Source organism: Gavia stellata, chromosome 4 (assembly GCF_030936135.1).
Source record: "Gavia stellata isolate bGavSte3 chromosome 4, bGavSte3.hap2, whole genome shotgun sequence".
NCBI classification, from domain to species: domain Eukaryota; kingdom Metazoa; phylum Chordata; class Aves; order Gaviiformes; family Gaviidae; genus Gavia; species Gavia stellata.
Window position 1 is genome coordinate 16352952 of NC_082597.1, and position 18022 is coordinate 16370973.

The 18022-nt window shown below is 41.1% G+C and overlaps 1 protein-coding gene across 1 annotated transcript in view; it reads left to right on the forward strand.

Moving 5' to 3' along the window:
* The window catches only part of LOC104251556 (B-cell receptor-associated protein 29), a 37479-nt gene that overhangs the window by 5842 nt on the left and 13615 nt on the right, over positions 1-18022 (forward strand). The window contains 4 exon segments of the mRNA XM_059816016.1: positions 818-1057; positions 7989-8081; positions 11543-11643; positions 13779-13929. Of these exon segments, the coding sequence (XP_059671999.1) occupies positions 818-1057; positions 7989-8081; positions 11543-11643; positions 13779-13929 (585 nt within the window).

The window sequence follows — 18022 nt, forward strand, 5'->3', positions numbered from 1 at the left end:
ATTTCTTTACATTTGAAGACTGCTGAGATTTTTTGACCCCAGAATATCTAGGGCAAGTAATCCCAAATTTAGATAGTAGAACCAGCACAGCCTTTGGCTACTTACCCAGATAACATGCTGGATGCTGGAGTTTTCTTGCAATCCAAACAGCATGAAAGTGCAACTTAAAAGGTCTAGGGTTCCATAAAACAAAAGCAATGCATAGTCTGTATCATCACAAGGATTCCCTTTGTGAGCTGTTGGAGGCCAGAGCCACAGTTACTGTTGGCTATAAAGGGAAGGGTAACCAAACTGGGGACTGGTTCCCACAGCTGCTGTAAGATACACATCCTGCTTCCCTTCATCGCTTTCTGGACTTCTTTAAACTGTTGCTTTGCATTGCTTTGTACCACTTCATCTGCTATTTATCCACACATCCCATGTGGCTTTTGCATATTTGTCAGTTAAGTTTCAACTCAGTTTTCAATCCTTCAGGAAAGGGGAACTATTATAAATTGGAATTTTTTCCACAAAATATGCAAAAATAGTGATGTTTATTTTAGAATCTTTTGGGCACCCTTGCTCAATCTCTATAAAATTTACTATGTATATTTCAGAGATGTGATATAATTGGGAAATGCTAAATTAAATAGTAGTTTCAATACATTAAACTCATATGTCTTTTTCAAAAAAAATCCCTCTTACCTTCCAACAGTAGTATTTTCGTTATTCATACTGTCATTTATACAAATCTGTGGTAACTCCTCCTTATGGAGGGGGGCTTTTTATACAGTTCAGGTAACTTACTATCTAATGTTTTAATTCCTTGGAATTTTAGGATCCATGAGGACTTAAAAAGAACAGTTGACCTGTGTCAAAAAGCTGAAGCAACTGGAGTTTCATGGATTACAGTACACGGGAGAAGTGTAGAAGAAAGACATCAGCCCGTACATTATGATGCAATTAAAATAATTAAACAAAGCACATCTATACCTATTGTGGCTAATGGAGACATTAAAACTTTAAAAGATGCTGAAGATGTTCACCACTTGACAGGAGCAGATGGTAAGATTAAACATACTCTTTTCTAAGTAAACTTACAAATCAGATTTCAAAGTATTTTGGGATTATAGTTGCAAATACACTGGCTTGTTCAGAAAGATGTACTGCAGTCCAAGAGTCCTGAGATTTATATAATTGAGACCTTGAGCTATTACTGGAAGAAAGGTTCTGGATCAGTGAACCAGCTGAGTTGCACTAAAAATGACTAAATTTAGCATATTGCTACTCTTGCGTCTTTCCATCATAATTTTATGTTAAAAGACAGGCTTGTATGTGTGTAGCAAATAAAAACAAAATACTATTGAATTGCAGTTTACAAAGTAGGGGAGAAAGGCTTCTGTGGCCTATGTTTTGTTTCAAAATTTCTGGAAGGATACATCATCAAGTTGAATGTGTTGACAGGTGTTGTAGGTACTCTGAGGTTTGGATTGTTAAACAGATTTCTCTGGTATAGCTGTAATACTCATCCCTGTTGTTCTCCCATTACTTGTCTGTAAGCTTTGGGTGGTTGTCCTAAGGGGTGCTATACAAAATCTACAGGAAGATTTAATGTAAAATTTGAACTATAATGTAACTTACTGCTTTAATTTCCAATTTGAAGGTATAATGGTGGCTAGAGGACTCTTAGCAAATCCAGCTATGTTTGCAGGATACGAAGAGACACCTTTGAAGTGCATCCAGGACTGGGTTGACATTGCTCTTGAGCACGGAACTCCTTTTACATGTTTTCACCACCACTTAATGTACATGATGGAGCGGATAACTTCAAAACAAGAAAAAAAAGTTTTTAATGTTTTATCGAGTACCTCAGCAGTACTAGATTATCTGAATGACCATTATGGTGTGTGATAACTGAAAGTATTTTAGTTCTATGTAAACTTGTATTTTGCAATTGTTGATACATTGTTAAAGTTTTAACTGGGTTCCTGCTTTATAGTCACACATGGCATAGGTATTTTCAACACAGCATAACAGTATGATCAGGGTAATACTTTGTATTTTTATTATTTTTATGTCAGCATTTTTCACGCCAGAAAATATTCCAGATTCCACAAATGTGAAATTTTATTTACAATGCACAGAGGATTGATTATTCTAAGACTCCAGTAATTTATTTTTTCACCAGACAATTGCTTACAGCAATATGTTTGCAAAACTAGGGCCTTTCTTACATGAAACCTCCTGAAATCAGAAGGACTACTCATACATAATACCAAGAATTTCAGACCAAAAGAATACAAAGGGAACAATTACAGAAGTTGTTGTTTTAACTGACATAAATGTACTTTTAAATTTTAGTAGATTTTTCAAGCTTAAAGACTGTGAGGCCTTGAAGCCCAGCCTAGTATCCTCTTTTAAATTAGATGTTCCTTCTGCAGACTAAAACTTTCTGAACTTACAACTCAGAAAAATTCCACACTTCATGTAGTGAAAGAAACCTGGAATAGAGAAATGATGATGGAAAGAAGGAAAGAGTAAAATGAAGAGATAGTTTAAACTAAGTACAAACTTAGCTGTATCTAAAGTACAAGACTTGAAAGTTCAATCTAACTAAATTTAGTTTTGTTTATCTACTGTTTAATAATTACATACAAGATTAAATCCCTGTCATCTACCAAAACAGAGCTTTATAGGTCAAAGAAAAGCTGACAGATTCTCTCAGTGGGGCTCTTGCAGTCCTTTCTGCCTGCTGGCATGTTGCTTATCAAAGCGTGAGAGCCACTTGGCTATGAACCTTTGTATAGGAGGGAAAAAGTGAAAACTAGAACAAGAGAATAACAGTACACACCAGCTGCATTTGTTCTGCAAGGGAAATTTCACAAATCTGTGCAGTACAATTATTTGTAATCAAATAATTTGTTTTCCTTATATGTTTACATAGAAATGCATACCAGAAATTGCTTAGTTTTCTGACTCTGATACTTCTATGAATATACAAGTGAATAGTTCTAAATTTTCTAAATAAATTACTTGGTTTTATATACAATTGTAATTTTTTTATTACACTATAAACTATGACAACCTGAGGGAGGGGAGGTTGCTTTTGATGCTACTCCCCAAATCTTTCAATCGTTTAGATATCTAAATTCTCACATTTTTGTAATGCAATGGCATAAAAGACTTGGTAATTTTTCATAGTGAGTATGTCAGATTTAGGCATATGAACAAAAGTTTGAAAGGCATGACCTGAGTCATAAAGTCTAGTTCACTATTTAAGACAACGAATTTACGTAACTTCTTCTGATATGGTCACTTTCCTGATGTGCTAACAAATGGAAAACTCCAGACATGCTTTCCTATCCTAGGCTAATAGAGACAATCTCCACAACCTTTTTTGGTGTGGTAAGTTCTCCATTCCTTCAGACAACTCTTTTTTTCACTTTTCTGGATTGTAGTGTTTTCTTGACATTGGATGAGCACAATTATGTATAGCATTCTAGGTAAAACCCCAGCAATGTCTTCTGCAGTTAATACTTTTCTTTCTAATGCCTCGCTTTTCCTCAACTAATATTCATCATGTAATTTATTATGAGCTCCCAAGTTCTTATTTCCCAACTGCATGACATTGTATTTTGTATTGCTGCATTTCCAGTCTCAAGTTCATCCAACTATAGTGCAATGCTCAGTTCTCCTCAGTCCTGAAAATGCCTCCAGCCTTCTGCATCAAAATTAAAAAGTAAAACTATACAACTGAATTGTAGAAGAAGGGGATTTTTGAAAGTATTAACCAAGCCCTGTGTTAGCATTTTCTTAAGATTTTTATGATTTGCAAGCATTATTTGCTGTGAACTGTCCCATTAGCCACAAGGAGCAGAGAAGAAAAAGTTATTTAGTATAATCAAATAACACAAATGCAAGGCTTTTTTTTCTTTTTTTAATGGTGGGGAAATTGAATTTTAGAGGACTTGAAATACCTTGACCTAGTTAGGAACTGAAAACTTGATAATTTTGAAGGCAGCAGTTGTTGTGCCTGTGTGAGATCAATCAGAGATTTCTGCCTGAAGTACAAGACCGAGGTTGTTGTTAATATCGCTAGTAATTAAGAAGTGCTTGATCTGGCCAATTATGCATCATAAAAGTCAAGGGAAGTTTATCATCCCTTTTTGAGGGTGAAATGAATTGTACGCCTTCTTCCCTTGGAATTTTGTATGCATCTGAACACACTTCACTGTGTTGATGTAGAATAAACTGCAAAATTGGAGTCTTAAAGCCATGTTCTGAACAGCAATACTGTTCAAATATACTTAAATTGCTGAAGATTGGAGTTAGTTATTTAACTGCCAGTGTTGTTTGAGAATATAGTAATTTTTCTCATTATAAGCCATTTGAATATGGGAAAATTCTCATCTCCAGTTTAAAGCCACTAGATAGATTTTCCCTTTATATGTTACTTGTAACATCAGCAGGTACTCAGTCTTTCTATTTCCTAATTTTCAAATTTTTAAAAGTTATTCTGCAAGTAACATAAGATACAAAGCTTTTTTTCCTGTTTTAGGTCCTTTACCTCCTGTAAGTGATCCAGCTCTTTATGTTAAGCCAGCCTGCACAACAATGCCATATTCTCATAATACCTGTACTTTCTCGCAACTTTTACCCTGCTGCAGTAACCCCCCAGCTCCCTCATACAGCCTGGACAATCCCATTTATCTATTCCCTACTCTTAAGTTGTTTCTTCTGTCTCTTCTCTATCTTGGGTTGATGGCTTAGCAAATGCAGTGTGTGATGATAAAACAGCTGTCACACTAGCCAAACTAGAACAAGTTTGAACTTCCTTTTTGCCTGCCTTTCAGCAGAGAGTTAGTCAGATTTCTGTCCTCTAACCAGCTGCTAATACACAGACATTTCATATTTCTACTTCTGAATACTCTGTCACCTTACTGGTGGGAGAGGAAGGTATTTCTTTTAACTGTTCATGAGGTTTTTTTCCTAAAGCAGCCAGCCATTATATATATTGTGTGCCGTCATATTTATCACACTGTGGTTCACTGTAAGGTAAGTAGCCTTAGATCAATAACCCAAACTTCTACAACTTCAGTTAGAGTACCTTCCAGGAGTGGCAGAGCACAGTCAACAGGAAAGGGAGGTCTCACAGATGCTTCCCTCTGTTCCTTGGATCTCATTCCAGGTTGGTGGGGAACACGCATCAGTTGCAGTGGAAGTGCACAGCAGTCACTAGAGTGAGTCTTCCAGAGATCTTACGAAGCCCCTGAAGTGAAAAAGCAGACTCAGTCTCTGGCAGCGGGGATGTGCAAATATAGTCCCATCAGTGTTGAGGCTAGGCTACTGGGAGGGCAGCCTGCAGTGCTAGTAAGAGGTGAGTAAGCAACTCAGAAATGGAAACTGCTCTGGAATTAAAGGAGAGAAAGTCTTTAATAACATTTTAACAGCTTCAATAAAGTATAATGGCTACAGGCCAATAGCTAAAATGTAATAACCAGGACACACTAAGAGGTTATGTTTTGTCTATGCTTCTGATTAAATATGTTTATGAAAACATGTTAGAAATACTTCTTAAAACCCAGGCTGTTTCCACTGTGTAGATTGGATTGGAATGGCTGGTTGTATCGCTCTCCAATATTTGTTACGTATAAACAATTATTTGGGATGTAACCTTTCATCCAGACATTGCTTGGCAGCAGCTAGGAAAATGTTAACACACTGGCTCCATACCCAGGCCACAGACCTGGGAAATTTTAAGTGTAAACAATTTCAGATTCTGAGCAGCTGCAAACAACTCTGCTCAAAACGGCTTATGCAAGAACTTCCTACCCTGTTTCAGTTCCAATGGATTAGAGTAACAAAGATCTACTATTGACAGCATTTAATCTGTCTCACTTTGATAGAAATTAATTGGGACAGAATTCCCAAAAGCAGGTACCTGTGTCAAGAGGGCTGGTCATGCCCAGCTAGACAAGGTGACCTCTTCCACCAGCAGCACCTCAGGATCTGTTAGGGCTGCAGCAAGTCAGTGAGCTGCTGAGTGGGCCCTGGCCTGCACTAACTGAGCAGGCTGCGGAAAACTCCTGGGTATGACATGTGAAATTGCTGGACGAGACATGCAACAGTATGAGAAGCTGGCAAAAGCTGCAGATAGCACTGGGAGGGATGGCTGGATCTCACCGGTGGTTAAGGGGGAGTTACGTGAAAAACAACTGAACTACACAGATAACTGGAGAGTAGTTTTGAGGATCTTTCGGAACTGGAAACTTGCAGGGCCAAGAGTGCCTGATAACCCTATCAGTACCTCAGTAACACCACATAAGGCCAAGACTGTCCAAGTAACAGCGTCAGAAATACTGGTTGTGGGTACAGATACAGCAAAACTAGGAACAACAAGAAAAAGTGATTAGGGGAGGGTTATGCAGGGGCAAAGAAGGGGAGTTACAAGGGTGGCAAAAGAGATGGTCAAGAAATGGGAAAATGGATACCAAGTTATGGAAATAATGTACTTGGAGCCTTTCTATGCTGGTAAAAAGCACTGCACAAGACAGCAGGATAGAACAGGATTTTCTGAAGGAATATTGTTTTATTCATGAGGTCCAAACAGGCCTGTTTGACAGTTGTTCGGTTGTTATTTGTGGTGTCTTTACGAATACCGGGCCTATTTTACTTGAGAAAACAGATCTACAGGATCTTGATACATTAAGATAGTGTAACACATGGGGGGGTGGATGGACGGACACAGTATTTTAATTGAACTTCAGAAACTAATGAGTGCACTAGACGGCAGAGCTGAAGTCCCCGATTGAGTAAGCTCAAGCCATGGAGCAGTGGGATGATCACAGCAAGATCCCGTGGCAAAATGCTTGCAACCATTCCCTAGATGTGAAAAAGGTAATTCTAACCTTTCTCAACGTGTAAATCCCTGCATTTTCCAACAGAGGTGTGGTCCCTTAGTAAATTCACGCCTACCGCCAGACCGCTTTCCAGCTGCCCCACACAAACCCCTCGGCAGTGTTATCGCATGCCTTCCCCCCGGCCCTCCGCCAGAGCCCGGGAAGGCGGGGCGGCAGCCAGTGATGGCCTCTGGCGAGGGGGGAGGATGGCGGGGAGCCTCCAGTTCCACCGGGCTGAGACCGGAGGAGACCGTCCCCTCGGGCCTGCCCACACGTCTCCCCACCCGGGACGGCGGCCACCTCCGCACCGCCCCCGGGCCACGGCTCCCCGCCCTGCCCCCGCGGCCGTCGTGTCACTCAGCCCCGTCCCGGCCCACATCCTCCGAGCAGGGCGGGGGCCGCCCCGCGCCTGCACGCCCCGTCCGCCAGCGTCGCCCTCCCTCAGCGCCGGCGGGAAGGACCGGCTCGCTCGCTCGCAGCCCCGTCCCGCTCGGCCGGGCGAGGCCCCGCTCCCCGCCCCCCGCCCCTTCGAGAGCGGCTCGCCGCCATCAGGCTCAGCCGGGCGCCGGCGCCGAGGAGGTTACGAAGGCCGAGCGGCCGTGAGGGGGGACGGGACGGGCCCGGGGCGGCCCAGGCGTCCCCGGCTGTGCAGGGGACAGCGGGGGCGGCGGGCAGCGCTTAGGGGCGGGAGCCGGCGTGGCGCGGGGCGGCGGGAGGGAGCCGTCGGCCTGCGGCACGGGCGAGGCTGCGGTCTCCTCACGGGGGGCTGCCGCCGGCGGGCCGTGCCCTGCCCGCCGAGCCGAGCCGGGTGCGGCGGCGGCGAGGGTCCCAGCCCCCACCCCCCTTCCCCGGCGGACGGGCCCTGCCCCAGGGCTGGTTCGGGAGGGGAAGTCAGTACCGTGGGAGCACGCGCCGCCCCCCCCCCCCCCCCCCCCCCCGCCCGGAGCAGCGGTTAAGTTACTTAGAAATACTTCCCCTTGACGGTCCGCGGCCCAGCGCGAGGCAGCCTGGGCCCGGCGGGGTTGCCGGAGCCGCCGTGGCAGTGGTGCCGGCGGCTGGGGTGTCGCGGGCCCGCCTGAGCTGCGCTCTCCTCCGCAGGTCTGCCGGGACGATGACTTTCCAGTGGACGGCAGTTGCCACCTTTCTGTACGGTGAAATAGGAGTAATTCTCGTGCTCTGCCTGCCGTTTATTTCTCCGCTGAGGTAGGACTTCAGTGTGCTGGACAACCCCAGCTCGGTATTCTCACCGGTTTGGGTTTGGTTTACTTTTTTGTTCTGCATCTTAAATTAGCAGTGAACTAAGCTGAAGGAACGCTGTTCGGGACTTGAGTGTCAGGAGTTTCAATAGTCATAAGCCTCTTTTAAAGAGCTTTATGTTTGCCTTACACACTGCTGATTCATCCGAGCAGCAGTCGGGTTCCCAGGATGAGCCCCATTGCTTTGCTTTGGCAAGTGAGATGTCGTCTCCCGGTTTTCTCTCAGGGCTTTTTGGAGTAGCCAGCATACAGGAGGGCATCTGGCTTCCCGTGCTATGAGCTCAGTAAGAAATGAGAGGATGATGTGGCCTTTTTTGTTGTCAGGAGTTGTCAAGTTTGCGAGGAGCGGCTTTACAACATTTCGGTGCACACTAGGCACTGTGGGTGCTGAACAGATAAGAGACATCTGATGTTCAAAGTTAACCACATACAGCATGCATAAGGGCTGTAAGAAATTTGTGATCATTTGTTTAAAAAAATGTGGACTTGAGCTTGATGCAAAAGGTTCATGAATACTGAAATAAAGGCCTTTATAAAATTAACAATAATACTTCTGGAACAGAACACAAACTTTAAGAAAAATAATTCATTCTTGTAAAATAAATGCTGTTAGTAAGGGAAAGAAATAAAATGTGTTAATTACTCTTACTGTATGCAAAGGCATGGCTTACAGCGTTACCTTAAGATTGTTTTCTGTAAACAGCTCTTCAAATTTGGTAATGTTATTTTTATTTCTTTGTAGGAAATAAAGAAAGCTAGCTTCTCTACAAGAGGCAAGAGAAGCAGACTTATGATTTCTTTCCACAATATCAGCAATTCTTAAAAAAAAAAAAAACCACCACCCCAAAAAACCCAAGTAGGATGAAATCTTAAAGGTTTTAAAAAAATTGCCACTGTTACAGTGTAGTGTAAAAACTCTTACATGTTTGATTTCTGCATCTTTATATATATTTAGAATGAAGAATGCAGCTTTTACTGTAATATCTTAAGGAACAAAACCCTGCTGTGTGAAGAGTCTGAATTTGACTACTTAAACCTGTTGGAGAGTCTTGAAAATGGTTGGACCCTCCACAGACGATACCAGTGATTAGTCATGTTTCCTCAACTTCAGAAGCTGAAACTGTTCAAAAATCTAATTTAACCTCTGGTTTTTACAAGCTGGCTTGTGAGGAGTTCAGCATTCTAACATAGATTATTGAGTTCTCGTATTTTCTGTTGTTTTCTAATCAAAAGTGCAACTGTATGTAAGAAGGGAGAGGTATTATGGGAGTTGTAATCATCAGATTATTAACAGCTTATGTGAGGAAACTAGCTGCAAGAATTTCTGCAGGCTGATGACACTGCACAGTACATTAGGAGTATTGAAATAGGTTTCACTTACGACATAACAGGACTTGAATCCAGTCTTTGGGGCTGAAAAGCAAATTCGTAACCTGCAGTGATACCAAAATTTATTCAAACATTAAACACGGTGCTTTTAATTATATACAAAGGATACTTTTTTGCCCTTGGTTTGTAGCATTCAGCTATTCCTTTGAACAGTGGTTTCTGAAATAGCTATATCCTCTATGTGACATGTTCAATTATCTTGTTAACAAAACTGTCACAGGAGTCTTGTGGGGTTAAAGATTAGATGTAGCTGCTGTGACAGTACTGGAGGGCAGCAGTTCTGCCTTGCGCATCTTGGTGGCCTGAGAGCTGGTTCTGTCAGAGTGGTAAAGCATGCACAATTAAAGACAGATGTGAAACTGCTGTTCTTTAAAGTTTTGATTTATTTGCTTGTCAGTCTTCAGGTATTTTGCCTTTTTTGTGCCTGCATGGGTTTTGGATAATGGACTCCTTTTCAAATTTGATAACAAGCTTTTAAGTTCCTGGGGAATAAGTAAATTGACAATATAAAAATGCAAGTTTGCAAAAAGACAGCACAAGTGTGGTACATCTGTAATGGTGGCCAGTATTATAATTTGGAAGGATTGTATTTGTGACTTGTCACCAAAAGGAAATGCAGCATTAATAAATGTGAATGTCAATACTTGTTGAGGAAAAAAGAGCATGAAAATATAACGTAGGAAGACTTTGCAGTAAAGAGATCTTATTTTTAGCCTGAATATAACTTGGCAGTATAGTTGGTCTAAGGTCATACCTCAGAGAATTACTTCTTCAGTGGAGATCAATGTGAAACTTGGAGAATTGCATGTTTAAAGAGTGAGCAAGCTGGCTTTGTTTGAGTTGTAGCTTGGTTTAATTAAAGTAAGCTTTTTGGTCCATATAGACTATGGCTGTCTGCTGTAAAGAATGCAGATTATACTAAAATACCTAAATGAGGTTTGTGCACGTACAATGCTAGAATATTTTAATTCTTGTTGGTGCAGAACCAGAAGGAACCATTGGAGATGATGCTATCGACTAATTTAAATTAGGTTTATAGTAGGCTGGAAACTGCTTTGTTAAAGGACAAATTTTAACAGTCTCTGGAAAATGTAAATACTCTTAACATTAGAAATTTTAGCTGATATAATCAGACAGTGACTAGCGTGCCTGTGTTACATCCCTAATGACCTAACTAGGTAGTACTGAATTTTTGCAGTATCACTGCTTCTAACCTGCAGCAAAGGTCAAGTAGCTGCTCTGTTGTTGTCTCTTGTGGGTTTCAGTTCATTTGAGCACATCACATGTTCTTCAGTTGGGCTGCAAGTGTGAATTCTTGCAAAGTCCTCCATGCAGTAATATTGAATAGACAACTGATTGTTTAAACAAAAAAGAATGTGATGGTCTTCGCCATCATTGGGCCTCTGAAGTTGCTTCCTTAGCCAACAAATTTATGCTCTTGAAAGAGGTTTTAACACTTGGCAAAATATAAACGTGAGACTTGTTCTTTTGTCGTCATTTGCAAGTTAGAATGTAATAATCCTTGTACTTTATAATTATGCAGACTCATCAATGTAAAAGATAAGCCTTCTGAAGAAGGATGGTAGAGACAATCTTAATTTGTGGAGCGTTTTTATTTTATTTGGCAACAAGGAGTATAAGTAGATAGAAATAAAAATGATGGAATGGGTTTTACAGTCTTTACCACATCCCTGAGTTTATTGTAGTCAGAACTGAACACAAAGTAATGCTAGCCAAAGTAAAAGCTAAAATAAAACACATCTGGAGAGTACCTGCTATCATGCGAGAAGTTTCCCAGTTCAACCAACTGTCTTTGCCTGTATTGACAAGAAAGAAAAAAGAGACAAGCAAGTTGGATTATTGGAAAAGTTACTTATACCTAAATTGTAATGCAATTAAAGCAGCTGTTTAGAGACCTTACGTAAGTCTCATATCAATAACAAGGCTCTCTTCTGTGAGATTATTATGCTCTTCTTTTAGTGTTTAATTGTTTTTGAATAACACAATGCTATTTTACAGATGGCAGAAGATTTTTATGATTCCTCTATGGAGCAAAATGGCAGTTTTTTGGAACAAGATGTTCCTTACAATAATAGTTCTACTGATCGTCTTGTTTCTTGGTAAGTGTTAAATAATTTCTTGACAAATGGGGAAAAACCCCTGGTATATGGAGTTCATGGCGGTAGATTAATTGAAAGGATTCAAGCCTAATGTAAGTCAGCTAATTTGTTTAAAAGTTGAACGATAGAATGGAAGAGGAGAGAGCTTATACTGCATCCATGTTGGGAAACCAAATGCAATAGTAATATAGTAGTGAATGAGGAGGAAAAATGGAACTTGGTCTAGGCTGCTGCTTGGTTTCACTTTCTCACCCAAGTAAATGAACTTGAAATGTTTGATACCGGAATTCGGCTGAGCTGCTCAATACGCAGTAGATGGCACTCTTTCTTTTGGTTGCTGTTGAAATAGAAGACCAGAAGAATATCTCAAAACACTGGGCTATTTGAGTGCTTTTGCTCAGCACAGATACAAACCAGCTGTTGGCTACATGTGTTATGAGTAGATCCTAAGGTCTACCAAGTAGAACTAAAGCTTTAGTGAAACTGAAGCTTGAATGATGACCATCTGCCTGACTGATTTCATTTGATGTCTGACCTGACTGCTTTGTGTGGTAAGCATCTCCCATATTTCAGTGATGGAAATAGTTCTCCTGTGTTTCAGTGATAGAAGTAGTTCTCCTCCATGGATAGGGGAGAAGTGTTTCCATTGCCTTACAATGAAAATGCTGTTTAATTCCAAGCTACTTTAAATAAAAAGAAAAAATACATGGTTTTATTGTCTGCTGAGAGAGACATACAGATGCACTGCCTATATAACAAAATCAGACTAGACTGCAATACTATATTCCTAATATTAAAAAAAGTGCTGGAAATGCAAATAAACACTTTTTTAGGTGATCTTTAGTGTTATCCTTAGAAGTAGATCCCTCAGTAAATGGCTTAAGATTGAGAACTGATGGATTTCATTTACTCTCTTGAACTCCTATCAAAAACTTTGACCAAAGTTTGCTTTTGGGTTGGTGATGGCCATTGATTTTGTGGAAAGATAGATTTGGGCTAAAGTAAAGCAGTGATGAGATGCTTGCCCCATAGCATAAGATGATAGGTTACTGCAGGACTAGAATCTTCCTGTAGCACAGGGATATGGACTTTTGTTTGATCTTAGTCTTTGTTGCATTGTTTGAAGTTTCACTTCAAATCTTTTTTTTTTCCCCCCTTCTAAATAACTTATGAATATAAAAGAGACAGTCATAAATGATGTTATTCACACATGCTTTTCTTTGGAGTTGATTTTGTCTGCTTAGATAAATGCAGCAGCAATTTAATACACGTGGCCAAAATATTCTACAAGAACTGATGTGTCATGAAATGTATATTTTTGTTGATGTGCAGGAGGAGATTTTAGATGCTGTATTGGCCTTAAGTATGTATGATGACCTTAAGTTTACAGATTGTAATATGAAGTCTTCACTGGGTTAGGTTTTGTTTTTATGAGGATGTAAGGCCTAATTAATTATTTTGTCTCTTGAAAAATGTTGGCAGCGTATTGGCCCTTCTGCAGAACTATCAGGAGTATATGATGCATGAAGGGAAGCTGAAAGATGGATGAAAGGCAGATGAAAGAAAGCTGAGGTGTAGCTTACCCCCTCTGTTCTGTTTATGTTCAACACTCTGTTACTACAGTCCTCCTATTTTGATGGATCTTACAGAAATCTTTTTTCCCCTCTGTCATTCAAGCATAAAGTAGAGGCTTCTGTCGTTATTAAAATACATGCTTATCTAAAATTCCATCTGAGGCAGATGCTTCAGAAGGCATCTCTGCTTTCTGTTTTCTCACTGTTTGTCCACTGACTGGATTTTAATTCAGTTGTCAGCAGTGACATTTTGACACTGTCTGTAGGGTCTCTGGTAACATTTGTAGAATGTGTTGCTTTGGCTGGATCCCTGGTGGCTGGATGCAAGTGTTGGAAATGACTGTTCAAGCATGTTTTGGGCAATGGTTTGGCATGTCTCTGGAAATATATTGTTTCAATGATTTATCAAAACCTATTTTTAAAATGTCTGGATAACATAAGTGATGTCACTATTTGTCCTATCCCTGTTTGCTGAGCAGAAAGTCCAAATACATATTTTTAGTACTACATCTGGTTTATCATACCTCCGTACCTACAAGAACAAATTGTTTTTGTCTGCAGATGCTGTTAGAGAAGTCAGGAAGTACTCAGCTGTTCATGTGAATGAAAAGGCTGCAAATGTCAATACCAATGCCTTTGATCATATTCAGATGAAACTCTTCCGATCGCAAAGAAACCTCTATCTCTCAGGTTTTTCCTTATTTCTTTGGCTGTAAGTATAAAATTTTTCTAATTTCTACATAGCGTGTTTCTTACAGGAACTATTGCACAAAGCAATGCAACTATAAAAAAAGATCAGAAGGCCAATTTCAAGGGATTAAAGAATTAAGTGTGAGCAGATTGGCTATGAGGCAAGTAAGATCAGGGAAAATAATATCTTACAAATGTTTGAAGATTGGAAGGGTATGTGAGCAACACATGGAAAGAAACATTTTGAATGTTTGAGAAAACATGTATTTTGCAGGAGAAGTTTCTTCAGGGAATACTCATTTCCTTCCTTAAACTTATGCCCTATGTTTTGTTTGGTTTGAACATGGAAAGTGGAATAAAAAAACACCTCAAAAACTAAAGTACTGTTAAAATAATCTTAATATGTTGCAAGCTGGTATTATTGCATCCTGCTGTGTTAAGAAGCAAAGCTTGAATCTGACTTGAACCACTTCATCTAAAGCTCGAAGTTAGGAACTGTAGGATAATGTTCCAGCTTCCGAGGAACGTTTGAGATGTTATTTCAGATCAAGCACTTTGTGGCAACTGGCCTGCTATGATATTACTATCTTAAGTGCTGTATCCCTTTCAGGATGTCTAAACACAGCTAATAAAACAAGGTAACGGAAAGGACAGTTCTGTACTGCCCAGCAGTAGCAGCCAAGACTACCTGTGAATCTTCACAGTAGCCACAACAACCTGCAGATCTTCTCAGTTGGTAAAGGAGCCACATGAGCTAATTGGACACAGATAATGTGAATGAATGGAAACAGACATGATGGTCAGCCAATTTCGTGTTCGCACATTTTTACGATGACACCGGGCAAAGAATGCTGGCTCTCTTCTGAATTCATTCAGTGAGCTGCTTGACATTGTCTAGATATGCAAGGAACACAGAACAAGGAAATGCCTGGAATCACAGAGGCTTCTGACAAACTTCTTCCCTTTGGAGTGACATATGGCCATTTCAGCTGATCATTGAGGAGCATTGTACATAAAGGAATGGCAAGGAAAAAATTTATACAAAACTTGCGCAGGAAAACTTTGGGAAAAATCAAGGTGGCTGTAGCCTTGCACAATAGTGATAGCAATGCATCATGTTCTTCGTCTTCCTTCAGAAAGGTTAAAGAAATATCCACAAATATGCTTGTGATCTCTGCTCCAGGAGAGGACTAGCTGGATTGTGTCCTACACAAGAGTTGGAAGCTGGTCCCCCAGGATCCTACTGCCACTCAGCTTTCAAGGAAGAAAATTTGTCAGGTGGCCCTAATAGATTTTATTGTGGATAAAAGTTCTGCTCTTGAGGAGGTTTGCTTGAGGGCTTTTTTGGGCTGCTGGCTTTTCACCAAGATTTAGAAGAAATAAATACTCCTACAATAGTGGCTAGATCAAAGGACTTTTCTTAGTACAACTATTTTGCTTATCCATTAAACAGGCATAATGTCTGTCAGAGAAGGGAGAAAATGTGTTCCTTGGGTTGCCTTATCCTACACTGCTACTACAATCACCCAACCAAGTTAAGGCCACATGTAGGTGTGAATGGGTACTTGGATGCCCCTAGTTCATTCTTTGGGTCAGTGTTGGTTCATTTTAGCACATCAGCCAATAGAGGCACCTATCTGACAATCTGACTTGATGTCTTGGGAGATGTGGAGAGCTTGCCAGAAAGCCTGCCTGTCTGGCCCTCTGTTACCCCATGCTGAATCAGAGAGGGATGAGAAGGGCTGAAAACAAAAGGAAAGCTAAAGAAGACGTGGGCCCACTGCTCAGTGGGGCAGGGGACCAAATGACAAAGGATATGGAAAAGAATGAGATGTTGAGTGTCTCATAACCAACCTTACATTACCTTGTTTCTTACTGGTGAGGTCTGCTGTTTGACCTCCCAATTCTCTGAGCCTTCTAGGAGAGTCAGCGGGGAATGTAACTTTAACCACAGTGGTGGAAGATGCAGCTAGGGAGTACTTAAGCAGATTGGGCATATACGAGTCCATGACATCCTAGGATGGGATGCATTCTTGCATGCAGAGGGAGTTAGCCAGTGTCATTGCAAGGCCATATTCTGTCATCTTTGAAAGATCATGACGATCAGGGAAGGATCCTGGTGACTGCAAAAAGGCAAACATTGCACCTGTCTTCCAGAAGGACACAAAGCAGGATGTAGGGAACTAGAGGCTAATCAGCCTCACGTCAGTCCCTGGAAAAGTTATAGAGCAAATCTTACTCAAAGCCATTTCCAGGGACGTGAAGGATACAATGACTTGGGACAGCCAGCATGGATTTACTGAGGGGAGGTCGTGCCTGATCATCCTTGTTGCCTTCTGCAATGAGATGACTGGCTGTGTGGATAAAGGGCAGAGCAGTGGATGTTGCGTGCCTTTAGCAAGGCCTTTGACATAATCTCTTGTGGTATCCTGATAGCCTAACTGTGGAGGGATATAGGCTGGAGAAGTGGAGAAAATAGTGGGTGGAAAATTCCCTGGACCTTTGGGCTCAAGGGATGATAGTAATGCAGATTCCAGCTGGTGCCCCTCAGGGATTGGTACTGGGCTCAATACTATTAAATATCCTTGGTAACAACCTGGATGATGGGATTGAATGTGCTCTCAGCAAGTTTGCAGGCAATACCAAATCAGAGTGGTTGATATCTTGAACGACAGGGCTGCTATTCAGAGAGAGCTAGACAGGTTGGAGAAATGTGCTGCCAGAAATTGAAGTTCAACAAAGGCAAATGCAAAGTCCGACTTCTTATAGGATAACCATGGACATCCAGTCTGGGGACTGGCTGGCTGGCTGGGTAGAAAGCTGTTTTGCAGAAAAGGACCTGGACAGTCAATCATGTATTGACCTGTAATAGCAAGGGTGTAGCCAGCAGGTCAAGAAGAGTGGTTATTCCCCTCTGTCTGGCACATGTGATACTGCAGCTGCAGGACTGTGTCCAGTTTTGACTCCTCAAAATACTGGAGTACTGCAGCAGGGTACTGAGAAGGTTGGGGGCTGAAACACATAACCTGTGAGGAGAGGAGGAGAGAGCTTGGCTTCAGCCAGAAAAAGAGACGTTGAAGGGGAGATCTGTTGCTTTCTACAGCTATCTAGTGGTAAAATGTACAGAAGATGGAGCCAGATCTTCTCAGTGGATCCACACAGGAATGACAAGAGGCAACAGGCCAGGAACCTGGGAAATTCTGACTTGTGGTAAAAAGTACTTTTTCTACTATCAAGAGCGGTCAGACGCTGGAATAAGGACCCTGAAAGGTGGTGGACTCTCCATCACTGGAGACAGTGGGAACTCAACTGGACAAGCCTCTGAGCAATCTGCTCTACCTGTCCCTGCTTTGGGCAGGAGCTTGGACAGGAAGACCTTTGGAAGCGCCCTTCAACCTACATGATTCTGTGATTCTGTTTCAGTAATGATGTTTTACTGACTCCTGACTGCTGCATCTATAAATTAATAAACAATAGTAAAACATGCTAACCCTTGGAAAAGTAGTGGCATGGGGACCTTACTTTTTTGGTTTTAATAAAAAAGTTAAGAAAATGAGCTTTCAATGAAAAAGCAGGGAGGAGGGCTTACCTTGAAAGCCAAAAGGTCTATTAATACGCTTTCAGTTATGAAAAAGCCAATTACTTGGATTTTCAAATTTCTTTTGAAGAACAGCTGCATAGTTACATTACAGGAATTAATTTAATTGAGTGTTGCTTTGGCCTTTCCTTGATTCAGCAACATACTGCTTTGAAAGACTCCAAGATGAGTAATGCAAGTAGTGATGCAAAGAGACAATCGCTAGATCAAATCAAGGGAGGTATTTGCAAAGCTTAGATTTGAGGTGCCATATGAGTGCTGACATTCATGCATGTTCTGATTTATACAGTATTGACAGAGTACTTCAGCAATGTGAGCATATTAATCTTCAATTTTATTCTTGTAAGGCCTTTTATAAAGTTGTGATGTGTTCGGTTTTTTTGCATTGTACTCATTACCGTAACATGTTGCTTGGGTCTTGTATTCAGAGACCCATCCTATTTAAAACACTGGGACATGTAAGAGTATTTCAGCCTTTAAGCAAGCAGGTCTCTGACCCCTTAAGGGCTGTGGGTTT